The sequence below is a fragment of the Aethalodelphis obliquidens genome, unplaced genomic scaffold, assembly GCF_003676395.1.
Source record: "Aethalodelphis obliquidens isolate GAN/ISIS:26980383/991018 unplaced genomic scaffold, ASM367639v1 scaffold46, whole genome shotgun sequence".
Lineage (NCBI taxonomy): Eukaryota > Metazoa > Chordata > Mammalia > Artiodactyla > Delphinidae > Aethalodelphis > Aethalodelphis obliquidens.
In genome coordinates, this window is record NW_020837990.1 from 713436 (window position 1) to 731802 (window position 18367).

An 18367-nucleotide genomic window follows, 5' to 3' on the forward strand; every position below is an offset into this window, starting at 1 on the left:
AGGCTCCTAAAATAAAAAATACAAATCCTCTCTGGAAAAAAACATCTCCTTAAATTTTCAGAGACTAAGACCAACCAAAGACGAGTTCACAAGGAAAGGTCATTAACACAGAAGGAAACAAATCATCATGAATGAAAGTCAGCAAATATAAGAAGCAACAGATTTAGACCCCCAAGGTCTTCAGACACTGAAATGATCAGATATAAAACATAAAATAATTATGAAATGCTTGAAGTAATACAAGACAAAATTACAAAAATGAACAAGCAACAAGAGACTATCAAAAGTGATCAAATTTGAAAAGGAACAAATAGAACTCATACATAAAAATATAATTTATTGAAATAAAAATGAAAGAGTTTAACAGCACATTAAAAACAGCTGAAGAGAGTTAGTTAACTGAAAGTTGTACCTGAAGAAATTATTCAGAATTAGGCACAGACAGACAAGGAGATGAAATATATGAGAAGAGAGATTAAGGGATACGGCATGTAGCATGAAAAGGTCTGACACACATTTCCTCAAGAGCTCAAAGTGGAGAATAGAGAGATGGAGAAGAGACAATATTTTAAGAGTAATGACTGAAATTTTTGTAGAACTCATGACAAACATGAATATACAGATTCAAGAAGGTTGACACACAAGATATCTTAAAAGATTTCCACACCTACATAAAATGTAGTAAAGCTAGAGTATACCAAGGACAAAGAGAAGATCTTGTTGACTGAAAAGAAAATGCAAAACTTGAGAGTTGTGAGTTAAGTTTTATTTGGGGCAAAATGAGGACTGCAGCCTAGGAGAAAGCACTTCAGACAGCCCCGAGGGACTGCTCCAGAAGCAAGGAGGACGCTCAGTGTTGGATATGATTTTAGTGAAGGAGGGTGCTGTGGTCAAGCACACATTTTGGCAAAGCCTTGCTGCGAGTCACGAGGAGCACATGTCACCGGTAATGATTTTAATGCTTTTCTAGAAAATACGAAGAGACATCAAATCCCACCTGAATTAGTACTGTTTACCCCACCGGCTTGACCAGCAGGAGTCCCTGGGCTGCATTTTCAGAAAACACAGAATAAGACGCCAGAGAAACCAGGAGAAAAAAAATGTCCTCTGGAGGGTCCTTGAAGAGCATCTAATCTCTCTCCTCTCTCTTCCCTCTTACAAGCAATGAAAGGGTTACTCACAAAAACCCAAAACTCTAAAACTAGGGGGTGAAGGAAGATAGTATTTAAACTGGTCACTGGCCAGCACATCCCCAGGGTCCCAGAGCAGAGCTTCCTTGAAATAGTTGGAGGCGGGTCCCATGGACTAACGTCATGCCCATGACTCACGCAGTCGGCCCTTCCTTAGCGTGTGGAAATGAGACAGTCAGGATGCCGATGGGACATGTTGCTGGAAATGATCGCTGTGGTCTCTGAGAGCCACCCAGACATACCTCACTGTTGGGAAGTCCCCTCGGCCATCACTCCACGGATCCCTGAGTGCCCTGGATGCTTGGACTGAGCGAGGAGAAAGAGTCTTAACGTCCTAAGGAACAGCTCAGAACGATGGGGCCTTCCAATCCCCATCAGTTCTTAGCACTTGGGTGTCCAGAGTCTGGGAATGGAAAGAGGCTGTGCCAACGGCATGTCCAGGGATGAGTCACGTAACTGTGGGGCAAGGGCCCCTCCCCAGCTGCTGCAGCCTCCAGGCTCCATTCCTGCAGTACAGCACCGGCGCCTCTCCTCGCTGAGTCACCTGCCCGTTCCAACTCAGCTGAGGACAGCACTAGTCATGAATCTGAGTTCCTTTGAGACTTGCCCTCTTATCCCCCAAGGGAAATTTATACCATCTTTCTGGATTACAGAGATTTGAGTCAAATCAAGCTGCCAGCAAATAATTAGCAGAGAACTTGTTTAGTCTCCCCAAGTCCAATGCATAAGCAGAAGAGACTAAAGAGGACTGCTAACAGCAACATTCCTGGGGCGCAGGTAGTCACCGGGTCAGGCAGGCCTGGGGGGCTCCGGACCTGGGAAATCCCAAATGGGCTAGATGTGCAGTAAATCCATCTGTCCCGCCACGCCCTTTCTTGTTCACCCTTGGCTGTCCTCAGGGTCCATGTGAATACCTCCTTCATCACTCTGTCCCCACAGATCCCTGACCCCATAAATTCTACTCCGCTACGCCTGGCACACATACGCCCAGGCACGCGCCATGGAGTCTGTCACTGCTCTTAGTTTCTCCGCTTCTGAAACACCAAGCTCTATTCTCTGACCCCAATTCCTATTCTTCCACCTCTGTCACTCTGTTACTTTAACTCAATTTTTTACCCCTTGGAAATGCCCAGTTTGGAGAGACCACAGTGTTCTCTTGCTCTAATTGTCTTAATCAGTCTTGGTCTGCATCTGAGGGGAAAGAGAAGAAGGAGTGAAGGAGGCCTTCCTCTTGATAGGCTGTGAGGGCCGTGGCTGCAGCTGGCACCGAGCGAGGCCAGGCTGAGAAGGGGGAGGAAGGGAGGGAGTCGGCTGGGTTAGGGGCCCCACAAAGGAGCTGGCCAGGAACAATGGGGAACAAAGGCTGGACATTCTTCCGCTGAGCCTCCAGAGCCTGGCCTTGGCCTTCCGGGAACAGTTCCAGGAAATGTCTGAGATTCCAGATTTGGAAGGAAGAGACCCGTAAACAGGAGCTGGGCTCTGAGAGGGGACAGCAGCATCTCTCTAGCAGGGGGTGGGGAGCAGCGGGGTGAGCACCGACATTGCAGGCTCACAAGCTACAGTCCCGTCTGCTATAGACACGAGGTTTCACGGCTGGAAAAACTCTTTTTTCTTGCTTCGCGGTACGCGGGCCTCTCACCGCTGCGGCCTCTCCCGTCGTGGAGCACAGGCTCCGGACGCGCAGGCTCAGCGGTCATGGCTCACGGGCCCAGCCGCTCCGCGGCATGTGGGATCTTCCCTGAGCAGGGCACGAACCCGTGTCCCCTGCATCGGCAGGCGGACTCTCAACCACTGCACCACCAGGGAAGCCCTGGAAAAACTCTTAAAGGTCATGTACTCCAACCACCTTTCCAGGGCCTGAAAAATATTCCTGCCAAGGATGCTCAAATAGTTTCAATGATGGGATGTGCATAAAAATAAATATATCACAATATTGGCTAAGCTTTACTGATCACTTACAATGCATTAGGCACTGTACTAGATGGTTTTATGCTTTATCTCCTCTCACTCTTACTCCAGCTCTCAAGGTAGGAACTATTATTATTATTAATTATTATTATTCTCACTTTACAAAAAAGGAAACTGACTTTCAGGGGTTAAGTCACTTGCCCGAGGTCTCCCAGAAGCTTATCTCCTCTGTCTCTGGACTGACTAGGCGCACAGAGTGGACATCTCCCAGACAAGAGCCTGTGCTCTTCCCTGTCTTCTGACCTACCACCCTGACCTCTCCCCGGGAAATGGGCCGGGGCATGACAAGACACACTTGCTCCCTGCACTTGGCTTCCGGGGCCTGCTTTCCTCTACCCTCAGCTTCAGAACACTGTGCCCTGAGATTCCACCTCTGGGTTTTCATGCCACTCTAGCAGGGGGTCGCTTGGAAGCCAAAGGATTGGGATTGAGATTCAAGGGTTCAGTAGAGGCTTGGGGTAAAGGATCAAAACAGTGGTTGAAGTTATGGTCGGGCTGAGGGTTACCGCTAAGAAATCCTGGACTAGATCACAAGATAAACCCTAGGGCGGGGCTTCGAGTCAGAGGTTATGACTACAGGATCAAGGTCAGAGACTTTCTCTCCTCTGGTCTCCTCCCAATTCTCCAAGGCACTGAGGGCCAGGCAGGAAGCATCGGTTTCCTCAAAGCCGCTTCCCTCCTGGGGCAGAGTCTCGGTCACAAACAACCACCACTGCCGCCGCGCCCGCCCCTCCTTCCCTCCGCTGTGAGCTCAGAGCAGTAGGACAAAGTGCTACAGACAAGGACAGAGGCCTGAGGGCAGCCATGGGCTCTGGAGGAGTAGGCCTCCTTGGGGCCCGTCAGCCCCTGCCCCTCCTGCTTCTGCTCGTCACAGGTGAGTGTGGCCCTCCCTACTCCTAGCCCACGCTCCGCTCCGTTGATCTGAGGCCTGGCCAAGGCAGCGAGGAGACCCCCTTGCTCCTTTGCTTCCCTTTTGCAGTGGGGGGTACCAGAGACGACGGTGATGATGATGATGATGGTGATGTTGAGTGTGAGACAGACAGACTGAGAGCTCCACTGGCCCTCACCTGGGTGCCACGCACGCATGCTGGCCTTCTCCCCTCCCAGCTAGCGTGTTATTTGGGAACTGATCTTCAGGCAAGAGGAGGAAGATGAGGCGTGCAGGGATTTGGGGGCCCTATTTGCAGTCAGACTGGGCTGCACCTCCTTTCCTCTCCCAGGAGGCATGGCTCAGGACTCCCCACCCCAGATCCTCGTCCATCCCGAGGACCAGCTGCTCCAGGGCCCTGGCCCGGCCAAGATGAGCTGCCAGGCCTCAGGCCAGCCACCTCCCACCATCCGCTGGCTGCTGAATGGGCATCCCCTGAGCATGGTGCCCCCAGACATTCACCACCTCCTACCTGACGGAACCCTCCTGCTGCTGCGGCCCCCTCCCCGGGGACGTGCCCACGATGACCAGGTCCTGTCCACAGACCTGGGTGTCTACACGTGTGAGGCCAGCAACCGGCTGGGCACGGCAGTCAGCCGGGGCGCTCGGCTGTCTGTGGCTGGTGAGCCCTGGGCGGGGAGACCTGGGTTGGGGGTGGTCCTAGATAGGAGACCGGGGAGGAAGGGCTCTTCGGAAAGGCAGGTAATGCAGAACGCTGTGAGACGCCAAGGCAGGACCTGAATGTGGAGACTGGGTCCCGCCCTCTGCGACCCTCCCTCCTCCCCACAGTCCTTCGGGAAGATTTCCAGGTCCAGCCTCGGGACGCGGTGGCCACGGTGGGCGAGCAGGTGATTCTGCAGTGTGGGCCGCCCTGGGGCCACCCAGAGCCCACAGTCTCATGGTGGAAGGATGGGAAACCCCTGGCCCTGCAGCCAGGGCGGCACTCGGTGAGTGTAGCCCCCTTCCCCACGCCTCACCCTGTCCTGGCCACAACTGTGCACACGCGAGGGACTGACCCGCCCCATGGCCCAATGTCCCCTGCAGAATTTGAGGAAGGGGAGGCGGTGAGGCCTTAGACTTCCCTCCGCACTCAGAGGCCCTCCCCGCAGGGGACACTTCACAACGCACCTGGTCCTGACAGGTGTCCAGAGGTTCCCTGCTGATGGCAAGAGCAGAGAAGAGTGACGCAGGGACCTATATGTGCGTGGCCACCAACAGTGCAGGACGACGGGAGAGCCGGGCAGCCAGGGTGTCTGTCCAAGGTAAGGGGAGGGCGGTCAGGGCCAAGGTCGGGGGCTCCAGTTAGGGTGGTGTGGTCTGGTTTTGGCTGAGGTTAGAGGATGTGGGAGCGGAACCCGGGATCAGGGTCAGAGCGGCGGGGACCCCATTTAGGGGTGGTTCCCCCGTCCTAGAATAGAAATCGGAGTGCTCTCAACCTGGGCGAGTTCTGGCTCCTCTGTGGCCGAGGGATGTTCCACCCAATTCCTCCGTTCTGGCCTATGGGCCGCACCCCAGCCCTGTGCTCCCCACAGAGCCCCAGGACCACAAGGAGCCCCTGGAGCTTCTGGCTGTGCGCATTCAGCTGGAAAACGTGACCCTGCTGAACCCAGACCCTGCGAAGGGCACCAAGCCTGGTCCTGCTGTGTGGCTCAGCTGGAAGGTGAGGCCCAGGACCTGGGCTGGAGCCCGTCACAGCTCCAGAAAGGGCTGCTCACGAGAGCCCTGAGCCCTCCTCTCCCTCTGGGCTCTTTCCCAGGTGAGCGGCCCTGCTGCACCTGCTCAGTCCTACACGGCCTTGTTCAGGACCCCAGCTGCCCCCGGAGGCCAGGGAGCCCCGTGGGCAGAGGCCCTGCTGGCTGGCTGGCAGAGCGCAGAGCTTGAGGGCCTCCAGTGGGGCCAGGACTACGAGTTCAAAGTGAGACCATCCTCCGGGCGGGCTCAAGGCCCCGACAGCAACGTGCTGCTCCTGAGACTGCCTGAGCAAGGTCGGGGACAGATGCCCCCCCAGACCCAACAATATACCCCCAGCCCCTTTTTGTCCCACTCTAGCCGGGCGGATGGTGGGTCCCACCCCTGGGCTCCCTCCTGCCCTGGCCCAGCAAGCAGAGCTGAGAAAGGCTCTTAGTCTCACCAGTGTGGCTCTGACCCTGTGTCCCATTCCAGCTCCTTTCCCTAGAGCCTTCTCCCTCAGCATCCCTTACAGCCTCTCTCCCTCCCCCCTCCCCAGTGCCCAGTGCCCCTCCCCAGGAGGTGACCCTAAAACCTGGCAACGGCAGTGTCCTCGTGAGCTGGGTCCCACCACCTGCTGAAAACCACAATGGCATCATCCGTGGCTACCAGGTACCCTCCACAAACTGACACACCCCTTCCTAGTGGTGCCAGGAGATCCCTCTTCCCTGGCGTCCTGTAGACACTTGCTCTGGGCACTAAGAAATGGTACTTGGGCAGAGAAGCAAGGGAAACTTACTGTTGTTGGGCAAGGACCCTACTGTCTGTCAGACACTGCCGAGCACTTACTTAGAATCTCATTTCATCCCATAGTCCGCCCTGGGTTATTGTCCCGTGTATGGACGTAGAAAGTGAGGCTAAGCTCACAGGTGCGGGAAACAGAACAGGAATCAAACCAGGCCGTGTCTGACTCTCAGCTTCTAAGGCAGTGGTGTCAGAGGGTGGTTCCTGGACCAGCAACGTCAGCATCACCTGAGAACTTGTTAGAACGCAAATCCTTAGGTCCTTTGCCAGGCCTTGTGAATCAGAAAGTCGGGGATGGACCCGGCAATCTGGATTTTAACAAATCCTCCAGGTGACCCTGAAGCACGCTGGCGTTTGCGAACCACGGGTCTAACGCCTATTTCGCCGATTACTTTTGTCCCTCGTCTGTCGGTCTAGAAAGAAGTGTCTCCCACTCTGTGGGGGGAGGAGGAAATAGGACGTGTGGGTGCATGCGGGGGGCGTCCCCAGGTGAACGGCAGGACAGGGTGGCCACACGCCCGGAGTCTGATCCGCAAGAGGAAGGGCTGAGCTGCTGGGATGGTGCCAGGGGGCGAGCTCCCCTCTGTTTGCGCCTCAGGTCTGGAGCCTGGGCAACACCTCGTTCCCCCCGGCCAACTGGACGGTGGCGGGCGAGCAGACCCGGCTGGAGATCGCCACCCGCGTGCCAGGTTCCTACTGCGTACAAGTGGCCGCAGTCACTGGGGCTGGGGCTGGGCAGCCCAGCAGCCCTGTCTGCCTCTTTTTAGGTGAGGACAGTGCCCACCGGCCCCACCCCGACCCATTCAGGCCCCATCTCCGCCTTCCTCTCTCCCGGCTCTCGCTTCCGGCTCCTCCCCCTCAGCTGCCCCCTCCCCCTGAGCTCAAATTCCCATACAGAGCAGGCCGTGGAGCAAGCTCTCCAGGAGCCCAGTGCGCACGGCCCGTGGACCCTGGAGCAGCTGAGGGCGGCCTTCAGGCGGCCAGAGGTCATTGCCAGCGGGGGTGTTGTGCTCTGGTTGCTGCTGCTGGGCACCGCCGTGTGCATCCACCGCCGGCGCCGAGCTGGGGTGCACCTGGGCCCAGGTGAGAAGGTGAAGTGGACTCCCAGGTGATCAGGCCTTCCCTGGGTCCAGCCAGAACGCTACAGGGGTTTAGACCGCTAGCCAGGTGCTGGAGACTCTGGGCTGACCCTTCCTCCTGCCCTCTCCCAGGTCTGTACAGACATACCAGTGAGGACGCCATCCTAAAACACAGGTGAGAGACGAAAGGGCCTGAGGCGAGGGCGGGGCCGAGGGGCCGAGGGACAGTGGAGCTGGGATGGAGAACTGGCCGGAGTACTAGTCTCCCCTACTGCCAGGCAATTTGGCATCCTAGTACCTGAATTTCCCTTGAACTTCAAGTGAGAATTAAATTTCTCTTTCATTAATGTTCCTATCACACCACTTGACAAGGTGAGTAAACTGAAGACTCATGACTCAAGTGACTGCCCAAGGCTGCACAGCTAGTAGCTGCCTTCTGAATTCCTAATCCAGTGCTCTTGTTACCAAGCTCTCATTAATACTGACTGCACTCTCCTGCTGACTCGTGCTGCTAGGTGGAGAATAACTAGCACAGGAGGACCAGTCTGATTTCTAATTTGCTCTGTACACTCAGCATCTCCCTAGTAGTCCCTTTGGCTACAGGAAATCACCTACCCACGGAGGCATCTTTCCTTCGCAATAATCCACCCACAGTTCCAGCAGAGGGCGCTCTGCCCTTGCGTGATGGATTCTTACTCCTTGTTCTCAGCAACGGAGCCCGCCTGCAGGTACATCTGCTCCAAGCGCGTTTGGCTGCCAGAGCAAGTCTCCCATTATGAGACACGACACTAAAAGAGAAAACATCCTTTTTTCTCCTACTGGCTGAATTTTACACTGAACAACCATTTCATCTCTGCCCACCTTCTCCTGCTCTTTATCTCATTAGATCCCCTCTGGGAGAGTTCACATTCCAGGTCTGCATCTTTCAACAGGAATTTATCAAGCACCTACTATGTGAGACACATCCAGCTCTACCATTTTGCTGTCAGTTTCTCGGCCCAGAGCAAGGTTCTGTGCTGGCTGGTGCTGTGTTCCTGCGTTGTTCTGTGCTCATTGGTCTTTCCCTTCCAGCTACCTCCTGGGCTTAGTCTGCTCTGCCCCGAACTTTCTCTGGCTCCCCTGGGATTTCATCCCTTCTCCTTGAGGGAGATTCCACTCTGATCACTTTGTTGATTCATTCCTTTAGAACAGCTTCCGTCTAGCAGAGACAGCCACGCAAGCACAAATGCAATCCAGAATTGGGGGTGCAGAAACATGTACAAGTACAAGGAAGGGGCTGGAGGGGAACTATGGGAGGAAGAAGATTTCACATTTACCCTGGCAGTTAGAAGGGGAAGGGCAAAGGGAACAGCAAGAAATAGCCTGTTGCATTCATAGGGAAAGACAAGCCTTTTGGTCTGGCTGGGGCGTACTGTGTGGGATGGGTCAGAGCACAGACTGAGGAGCTGGAAGCCAGACCAACGAGGGCCCTGTTAGCCATGCTAGGCAGCTGGGCTCTATCTTGGTAAATGGGGAGCCACTGAAGGTTTTAGGCAGAAAAGTAGATCCCTGCCACATGGTGTCCCATTCAAAGGGAACCAGGCTAGAGGTAGAGAAGCCAACCTTCAGGTAGCAAACTCCTGCTCTGCTGGCTGAGTCATCTCACATTTCTTCGTCTCAACTTACAGCATCAGCCTTGTAAGGAAGGCCTTACTGTTGCCATCTTACAGATGGAGAAACGGGGGCTTACAGAGGCTAATAGACTGAGTGGCCCAGGGTTGCACAGCTAAGGCTGCAGCAGATCTGGCTCCAGGTCTGTGTTCTTTCTGTCTCAGCCCGTAGCTATCTCTCTTTGATACCTCCTAGCTCTGGGCAACTTGGACTTCCCCTGATCCCAGGATAAGAAAGCGGCGCTGAGTTTGGGACAGCAGATCAGAGATCTTAAGGAGGCTGTGAGGGGCTGAAGAGCAGTGAGAAGAACACCCCCCGCCCTTCTGCTGCCCGCTAAGTTGGAGGTTTGGGCCAATCTTGTTCTCCCTCCACCCCACCCTCCATTGCCCAGGATGGATCACAGTGACTCGCCGTGGCTGGCAGACACTTGGCGCTCCACGTCTGGCTCTCGGGACCTCAGCAGCAGCAGCAGTCTCAGCAGCCGACTGGGAATGGACCCCCGGGACCCACTAGACAGTCGTCGCTCCTGTAAGCATGTCCCGAGGGGGTGGGGTGGGCCTGGCAGTGGAGCAGGGGTCCCGGGGCTGGAGAAGGGGGGGGCATGGGTGGGATGCGTTCACCATAATTCCTCCTGTCGTTTTTATTGCAGTGATCTCCTGGGATCCCCGAAGCCCTGGTGTGCCCCTGCTTCCCGACACCAGGACTTTTTATGGCTCCCTCATCAATGAGCTGCCTTCCAGCCCCCCAGCCCGGCCAAGTCCCCAGGCCCCAGCTGCCAGGCGGCTCACACCCCAGCTGGCCAGGCTCTCCAGTCCCTGGGCCAGTTCAGACAGCCTCTGCGGCCGCAGGGGCCTCTCTTCTCCGCGCTTGTCTCTGGCCCCTGCAGAGGCTTGGAAGGCCAAAAAAAAGCAGGGTAAGGATGGGGGGATGGACAGCCTGACTCAGGTGGTAGGGGGGACAGGAGAGAGCATGGGGTGGCCTCGACGCCGGGTGTGGGATGCACCCCACTCGCAGCCTGTCCTGATGGACGCCTATCGCCACGCACCCAGCCCGGAGTGTGCTGGCCTTAGCTTTTCTTTACACCATGATCTTGCTTGGGTTTTGCCACACCAGTAGTGAGCCTTGTTGCTGCAGCCAGCTCAACTCAGCAAACATTTAATAAGCACCACTGTATGCCAGACGGGGGACACAGAAACACCAGATATAATCCTTGCTCTTTACGAGCTCAAAGTCTAATGAAAGTGCCTGACCAGCACACAGATAATTCTAGAACCTGGAGGGGTGTAACCAGTGCTAGCCCAAAGCCTCAGGCACTCATGACCTCTCTACTACGCACTGTGTCCGTATGTACTATGTACGTGCACGATATACGGGTCTGCCCAGGTACCCACCTCCAGCTGGCTTCCCAGAGAATGAGTATTTCCTTTCTGTCCAGAGTTTTCTCCTGACTTCTGGCTACCTGCTTTGACTTTCTAGAGAGAAGTAATTATAATCTCTGTTTCTTTAGCAACTACTCTATGGGAGGTGCTTTACTTACATTTGTTATTTCATTTAATCCTCACAACATATCGGCTAGGTGCTATTTCTCTAATTTTACAAGATTGGGAAAGAGGGTCAGAATTGGGTAACTTGTTCAAAACTCCATGTCCATAAGCTGCAGTTCTCAGATTTGAAGCCAGAATGGTCTGCTTCCAAAGGCTACTCGGAATCTCTCTGGAGGCGCCCCTGGGCAATTCTGTTCTCTCCCTGACTCTTTTCTCCTGTTTCTGAACATTCATTGTCTGCACTCTCTCTGCTGTCTTCCTGAGCCTCCTGTACTGATTAGTAAGATTTACAAATGTTCAACAGCCAGTTTTGTTAAGTGGATATAATCCAACTTTTATTAAGACAAAGATGGATTCAGAGTAATTAAGAGCTTGTCCAATATCCGGAATTTTATGACTCTAAATATTAGCCAAGCTGGCGTCCTTTCCAGCTTTGCCTCAGAGCTATTGCATTAGAAATAATCATCTGTGATAATGAAATACCAGCTAAAAAGAGGTTGCAGAAGTCTCATTTAAAAACTAGCTTTTCCGTGGATAACCACACTAATTTGAATATAACGTATACCCTGTCTGAGAACATTAATACTACCCCACAAAAGGTGAGCAATTTTCTACACTCAATTCTTAAGAAGGTTCCAATTCTGAGATGAAGCTTCCTAACCTCACTCAGAGATCTAGGTCCTCACTGCACCCCTTTTCTCCTCACCCGGCCCCACCCCACCACTGCCCAGGATGGGCTGAGAACAGTGACTCCCCTGGGCTGGTGGACACTTGGCCTACCTCTGGCTCTTTGCAGTGGCAGCAAGATCTCAGAGGCATGGAGCTCCTCTACTGCTGTCAGCTGGTCCGAAAGACTGCTGATTCCTTGTCTTCTAAAACTGGCAGGCTCTCTCAGTGTCCTCTACCCCCTTGACTTGCTTATTCTTTTTTCTTTTCTTTTTTTTTTAAATCTATTTATTTATTTGTGGCTGCATTGGGTCTTCGTTGCTGCGCCCGGGCTTTCTCTAGTTGCAGCAAGCGGGGGTTACTCTTCGTTGCGGTACTCGGGCTTCTCATTGCGGTGGCTTCTCTTGTCGCAGAGCATGGGCTCTAGGCACGCGGGCTTCAGTAGTTGTGGCACGCGGGCTCAGTAGTTGTGACTCACGGGCTCTAGAGCGCAGGCTAAGTTGTTGTGACGCACAGGCTTAGTTGCTCCGCGACATGTTGGATCTTCCCAAACCAGGGATCGAACCCGTGTGCCCTGAGGTGGATTCTCAACCACTGTGCCACCAGGGAAGTCCCCTTTTTCTTATTATCTGACCTTAGTTGGGTTTTTTCCTCTGTGACTAATAATCTCACAACTGCTGTCTCCCGTGTCTAATCCATTATATCTTATTCTCAGTTCACTTTGCGGATACATATCATCAATACATTGACTAGCCTCATTAAATAATTAATTCAAACAAATATTTATCACAATTCAGGTGTGCCCAACAAGATTCCACCTAACCCTGATAACATGTTTACTGTATAGTTTGACTCAAATAATATTGAAACTAAATTCAAGTAATTCCAAGCAAGGTGGAAGGAGGATTTTTTTGTTACCAGAATCCTTTAGAGGAAATGATAGGAGCAGGGATGAGCATGGCCTTTTTCCTTCCCTTTCCACACAAACCAACATAAACAACAGGTACCCCCATTTCTGAGCTTAGTCAAGAAGCCAGGCACAGGACAAGACAGAGGTGATGAGAGCAGGGTTGGAGCACCCAAAGGTGGCCTCCAGGACTCCCTGGGTCATATGACAATTAAAGGAAATGAGTAAAAACCAAACCAGCCAAACTACAAAAGGAAACTTTGATGGAGGAAGTCTAGCCATTGTATGGCTTTTCATCCCAGTGGCTCAGAAGGTCTGGCTGCTGTACATGGATTCCTAGGGTCCAGTTGGATTCTTGACGAATGCCTTGTCCCTGCTCTGAACCTGCCCCAGATCTTTGAAATCGGACTGACTAGACAGCTCTGTCTTGAGAGTCCTGCCTGGTCTCCGGTCCCCTTTCCTAACTGGGCTTCTGATCATGTGACACTAACCTGAAGGCTGTTTCCTTTCTCCTTTGCTTGATGTTCTCCTGTTCCTGGTCTTGGGAAAATCCTTTTCCCTTTTTTATTCTGCTCCTCTCTGGTTTAAACTGAGATCCATTTTGGTTTTGGCCTGACCAAGTCATTGCACACAGCCGGGTCTTCTGTATTGTCACAGTTCACGCAGAGCCCTGTCTCCTGAGTGGCCGCATGGGCCTGATGATAGCTGCCGTCTTGTACATGATTCTTCTCACCTTGTGTTTAAACCTGCATCTCTGATATCATCCATCCATTCACTCATTCATTCAACACGTACTGAATATCCACGGGCAGAGCATTGCCTCCCTGGGTGAGATCAACACATCTTCCTGTTTTCAAGTTCCTCTTCCCATCAGCTGACTCTCTCCCTTCACACCTAACATGGTCTGGAGCTCCCTGGTTTTGTCTTCCTCATTCAGCTCAACTTGACAGCCCAACCCATCTCTCCAAGTGAGAGACACTTGGGTTTATCAGGGCAAGGCTATCCAGAGCCATGTGAGATATTTGCGATGTGAGAAGTGGAAATTAGCAGATTCTCTCCAAGAAAAGAAGGAGTATTTGCCTTCACGGAGGCAAAATTCATGAACGTAGGTAGCAATGTGAGGGTATAGAGATCAGGAAATTGGAATGTGTACAGTAAAGAGAAATACAGTTGTTTTTTAATAGATCTATTAGGTGCCGGAACTTTCCAATCTGTTTTTAGTTAACTGGACAAACCATGCTTTGCAGTGGTTGTTTACAAATGAAACAGGCTCAGGAAGGTTAACGGATTTACCTGAGGTCACACAGCTAATACGTGGCTGAGCCAGGCTACGTGTGCAGGTGTTTTGACTCCAAGCTTAGTGCTCCTTCCATTATATCACAGCTGCCTGGATGGAGAGAGGTTCTTCCCTCTTCCCTCTGGGTTCAAGAACCCTAAAGCTTAACTGGATGACGAAGCTGAAGCTAGAGCCTGTGGTTGAGGTCTGCAAGGCACACCCAGGCTTGGCCTCCAGCCACCGACTCTTTGCTTTGCAGAGCTGCACCAGGCCAACAGCTCCCCGCTGCTCCGGGCCAGCCACCCTGTGGAGCTCTGGGCCTGTGAGTTGGGCAACAGAGGCTCCAAGAACCTTTCCCAAAGCCCAGGTGAGAGGAGGGCGCTACGAGGCAGGTGAGGGGCTGAGGCAGGGTGTGGGGCTTCTCCTGTCCCTGTGGAGGCTGGCTGGGTGCAGACAGGACTCTGAGGGGCTGGATAGACAGGCAAACTGGGGCCCGGGGCTGACGGGGGTTCTGCTATCTCACGCCCAGCCTGTCGTTCCCCAGGAGCTGTGCCCTGGGCCCTGGTTGCCTGGCGGGCCCTGGGACCACAGCTCCTCGGCTCCCCCAGTGAGCTGGTGACTCACCCTCTCCCCGCAGCACCCCTCCCTCCTCGTGGACCCCGCACTCAGAGTCAACAGACCCAGTAAGAGGGCATGGGGTCAGGACGCAGGGCTGGGCACTGGGGGTGTGGGGTGTCTGCTGACCGTGGATGGGGCTGGGGGAGGGGTGGCAGGGGCCAGAAGGACGACACTAACCATTCTGCCATCTTACCCCAATCAGGCAATCGGTGGAGCCCCAAGCCCCCTCCTGCCACCCACTGCCAGCAGCCCCCGTCCCCGCCTTTATCCCTTCCGGTCCCCCCAGCCCCTCCAGTCCCCAGGCCTCTTCCCTCTCTGGTCCCAGCCCAGCATCCAGTCGCCTGTCCAGCTCATCATTGTCATCCCTGGGGGAGGATCAAGACAGTGTGCTGACCCCTGAGGAGGTGGCCCTGTGCCTGGAGCTCAGTGAGGGTGAGGAGACCCCCAGGTGAGTGGCCAGAGGGGGAACCAAAGGATACAGATAGGAGCGTGAGACAGGAGTATGCCTAGGTCTGCTGCCTCCACCCTCCTCAACGGGGCTGTTTCTGCCACTCCACGCCCCGCCCCCCACCCCGACCGCGTCCCATTCCCCGTTTTGCCTCTTCCTAGGAACAGTGTCTCTCCAATGCCAAGGGCTCCTTCACCCCCCATCACCTATGGCTACATCAGCGTCCCGACGGCCTCGGAGCTAGCGGACATGGGCAGGCCTGGAGCGGGGGTGGGGTCCGAGGTGAGGGGCTTGCTGTGCCCACCTCGGCCCTGCCCCACACCCACCCCCAGCGAGGGCTCCTTGGCCAATGGCTGGGGCTCAGCCTCTGAGGACAACGCCCCCAGCGCCAGAGCCAGCCTGGTCAGCTCCTCCGACGGCTCCTTCCTCGCCGACGCCCACTTTGCCCGGGCCCTGGCCGTGGCTGCGGACAGCTTTGGCTTTGGGCTGGAGCCCAGGGAGGCAGACTGCGTCTTCACAGGTACGTGAGATCCCTGTCTTCCTCCTCATCCCCACCGCCTGGAGCGGACACAGCTTCTCCCCCACCAAGAGGCAAAGCATCCTAAAACAGCTAGTTGGTTTTCTTTTTGCCGTACGCGGGCCTCTCACTGTTGTGGCCTCTCCCGTTGCGGAGCACAGGCTCCAGATGCGCAGGCGCAGCGGCCATGGCTCACGGGCCCAGCCGCTCCGCAGCATGTGGGATCTTCCCGGACCGGGGCACGAACCCGCGTCCCCTGCCAGGCGGACTCTCAACCACTGCGCCACCAGGGAAGCCCAAACAGCTAGTTTTTATTGAGGGATGACTATGTCCCAGGCACTATGATATGTGCTTTACATACACTCAACATTAACAGCAACTCTCTGAAGAATATTCTTTGTCGTTCTTTTCCAAATGAAGAAACTGTAAGTCCAACAGCTTTATCAGCTTGCTCAAGGTCACCTGCCAGAACAGGATAAATTGTTCAAGTTAAAATCCCAGAGGCAGCCGATTGTACAGTCCATTCTGCTACCTCCAGGACCCTCTTACCAGATGTGGGTCTCCAGGAAACGTTGCTCCCCAGCCCAGTGACTCAGATTCGTCCCCACTGTGGGAAGGTCTGTTTTCTCGCATGCGTCCCCCTGTGCTTTCAAGGCCTTCTTCCTGTCCTGTGTGTGGCAGGGTGGGAAGTGACTGGGCGGCCTGTTTCACGTGTCTAGCAGGTGGGACGATCATCCCCAAGTCAACAGAAGGTAGTCAGGGCTCCCCATGGCCCTTTGGAGTGCCCTTCCTCAGACACTCTATTAGATCCCCTAGACCCATCTTACGAACCCTAACTCTACATTTTGCCCCCCCCCCCCCCCAAAAAGCAGTCAGGCTTGTAGTAGATAGGAGAGCAAGGATTACCTAGGACAGAAGGCCAGGGCTGGGCTAGGACAAAAGAGCTCAAGCTGTTCTCTGAAGAAACCAGTGGACATCTTCCTTTCCCTGGGGCGGAGGCTCCTGTGGATGTGGCCACTGGGGGTGATGGACCGAGTGGGGCTGGGTTATGTCTAGGGTTGGGTGTATGCCTTAAGCAGCCCCAAGCCTTCTGCCCTAAACTGGTCCATAAGGGTGAAGGACAACCATCCACAGATACCTCTGCCCTCCCTGACAGATGCTTTGTCACCTCCCTCCCCCCGGGATGACCTCTTCCTGAACTCCGCCCTCTCCCTGCCCCCGTGGGAGTGGAGGTCAGACTGGTTGGAGGACATGGAGAAAAACCACACCCAGTGGCTGGGAAGGGGGCTGCCTCCCTGGCCCTCCACCTCTCGGATCTCGTCCCAGAGAAGTCATGTCAGCTGTCCTGCGCCCAAGGCCGGCGGTAAGCGTCTGGCTGGCTAGCTGATGTGGCGATCTTGACTGCAGGGGTTCTTGGCAGTGGGATGGGGTCCAAGAGGACACCTGGGGTCTGGCAGGAGAGCTAAGGAGCTGGGGGATAAATCCATCCTCCTTCAACTTCTCCTACAGACTCCTCGTGAACTGATCCCGAGACTGCCAAGAGGAGAATCAGAACCGTCTCCCCTGTCAGCCGCCAGTCTGGGCTGTGGACTATGGGTCTTGATCTCTGCATCTCTGCAGTCGGGGTCCACCTCTCCCAGCCTCCAGAGTTCTCCGTCCCGGATTGTGAAAACAAACGAAAGCAAAACAAAATATGAACAAAGCGGACCTGAAGCCCCCGGGGGAAAAAATCATCTCCACCTGACTCCCAGCCCTTGCTTTTCCCACTGCTTCATCCGCGTCCACAGCCACGTCATTTGAGCCTAAGAAGCAGCCCTAAATCCTGATCTCCCCACCCACTTGGATCACGGGAAGTGGAGGGGCCAAATGTCTGCCTGGAGGACAACAGTGGCTCATGGGAGAGGGCTGTGGAGGAAGGAGCTTCTCATCTCAGGGCCTCCCCTCTCTGCCTTTTCTGGACGATTCCTAACTCTCTCCCCAAACACACCACGAAGGGACATAAAGAGAGACTCCATTGAGGCAGTGAGGCCCTATCTCAGCACCAAGACAAAGGACGAGTCTAGGGAGGAAGATGAAGGAGGAGTGACCAACGTGGGACAAATACACCCTCCTCATACTCTTGTCACTATAAGCTTAAGGAATCTGATACCATAAAGCTACGATGACTTGAGTTCTGTGAGGTCACTCTGCGGGCCACCATCACGAGACCTCTCGGTGGAGCACCACCCTCAGGAGGGCTCCTGGGTTAGAAAGGGATCAAGGGTTCACTGACACTCTGGGTGTCACTCCTTTCTGTTCTGTTATGAAGGGGGGAATTACCTACATCTTTCAGACTTTAAGCAGAATGCAGGAAAGGGAGGGGTGGGGGATTTTCGGGGTCTGCTGGTCTTAGCAACTTGTCCTGTGAAGACAACTCCTGCTTTCAGGGGTCCCAGCTGCCCTCCCCAAAGATCAGTCCCAGATGGTTTCTTAAAATAGACAAAGTAGCTAAGTTTCACAAAAGGTAGAACCACCTGTAAGGGCTGGCCAGTGGGCACCCTTCAGACAGAAAACAGAACAGAGGAATGGAGGGGCAGGACTTCCAGAGCCTGAACCACAGAAAACCACTGGAGGGCAGGCAGGGCCGCATCCTTCTCGCTTGGTGGGAAAGGTCAGGGGCAGAAGCCACATGCTGGGCGGTTGCTACTGAGCATGCCCAGGGTCGTGACCTCAGGATGAGGAGTCAGTGCTCTGGATACACATCCGTTCCTCTTTATTTGCTTTTCCTTTTTTGGATTTTATTTTTCTTTTAGCTTCCTGGTAAAATTCCTTTTGAAAACATGCCAACCTCATTTGCCAGACGAAATGAGAAAAAAGGGATTTGTACACACTTAGGTCAAAGTGGCAGGAGAGGTCAGAGCCTGGGACTGGGGGGTCAGCGGCCATCCCCTGAGAGCCCGGAGCAGTCACTGGGCAAGTGAGAAGGAAACAGACCTCAGTGCCCAGTGAGTGGTGTGGGCTGTGGGTTCGGGAGTGATGGGGACAATGGCGTTCGTGGCCAAAATTAAAAAGAAATTCTCTGCCAGTCTAACCAACTACATCTGGGCCTAATCTGGCTAAGAGGT

The 18367-nt window shown here is 54.2% G+C and overlaps 1 protein-coding gene and 1 long non-coding RNA gene across 15 annotated transcripts; one reads left to right on the forward strand and one right to left on the reverse strand.

Annotated features, from left to right (window-relative positions):
- Positions 1–261: 261 nt before the first annotated feature.
- LOC113607022 (uncharacterized) lies at positions 262–6985 on the reverse strand. Of its 3 annotated transcripts, XR_003427781.1 has the most exons (5): positions 6554–6985; positions 5215–5339; positions 4559–4746; positions 2307–2381; positions 262–1496 (listed from the first exon to the last, which is right to left on the reverse strand). It is a non-coding gene; the product is annotated as an uncharacterized LOC113607022 (long non-coding RNA). The 3 variants fall into 3 exon arrangements; XR_003427780.1 differs by lacking the exon at positions 4559–4746 and having other exon boundaries at positions 6604–6985; XR_003427779.1 differs by lacking the exon at positions 4559–4746.
- Positions 2958–18333, forward strand: ROBO4 (roundabout guidance receptor 4). Of its 12 annotated transcripts, none has more exons than XM_027081916.1 (18): positions 2960–4032; positions 4379–4708; positions 4876–5033; positions 5228–5348; positions 5619–5746; positions 5843–6071; positions 6314–6426; positions 7157–7325; positions 7456–7641; positions 7770–7812; positions 9679–9815; positions 9937–10200; positions 13940–14047; positions 14210–14363; positions 14501–14746; positions 14908–15266; positions 16420–16626; positions 16773–17283. In XM_027081916.1, the coding sequence occupies exons 1-18, from the start codon at positions 3963–3965 to the stop codon at positions 16781–16783; spliced, it is 3033 nt and encodes a 1010-aa protein (XP_026937717.1). In that variant the 5' UTR covers positions 2960–3962; the 3' UTR covers positions 16784–17283. The 12 variants fall into 12 exon arrangements, with proteins under 12 accessions (XP_026937726.1, XP_026937722.1, XP_026937728.1 ...); XM_027081920.1 differs by having other exon boundaries at positions 14624–14746; XM_027081923.1 differs by having other exon boundaries at positions 14318–14363; positions 14624–14746.
- The last annotated feature ends 34 nt before the right edge of the window (positions 18334–18367 follow it).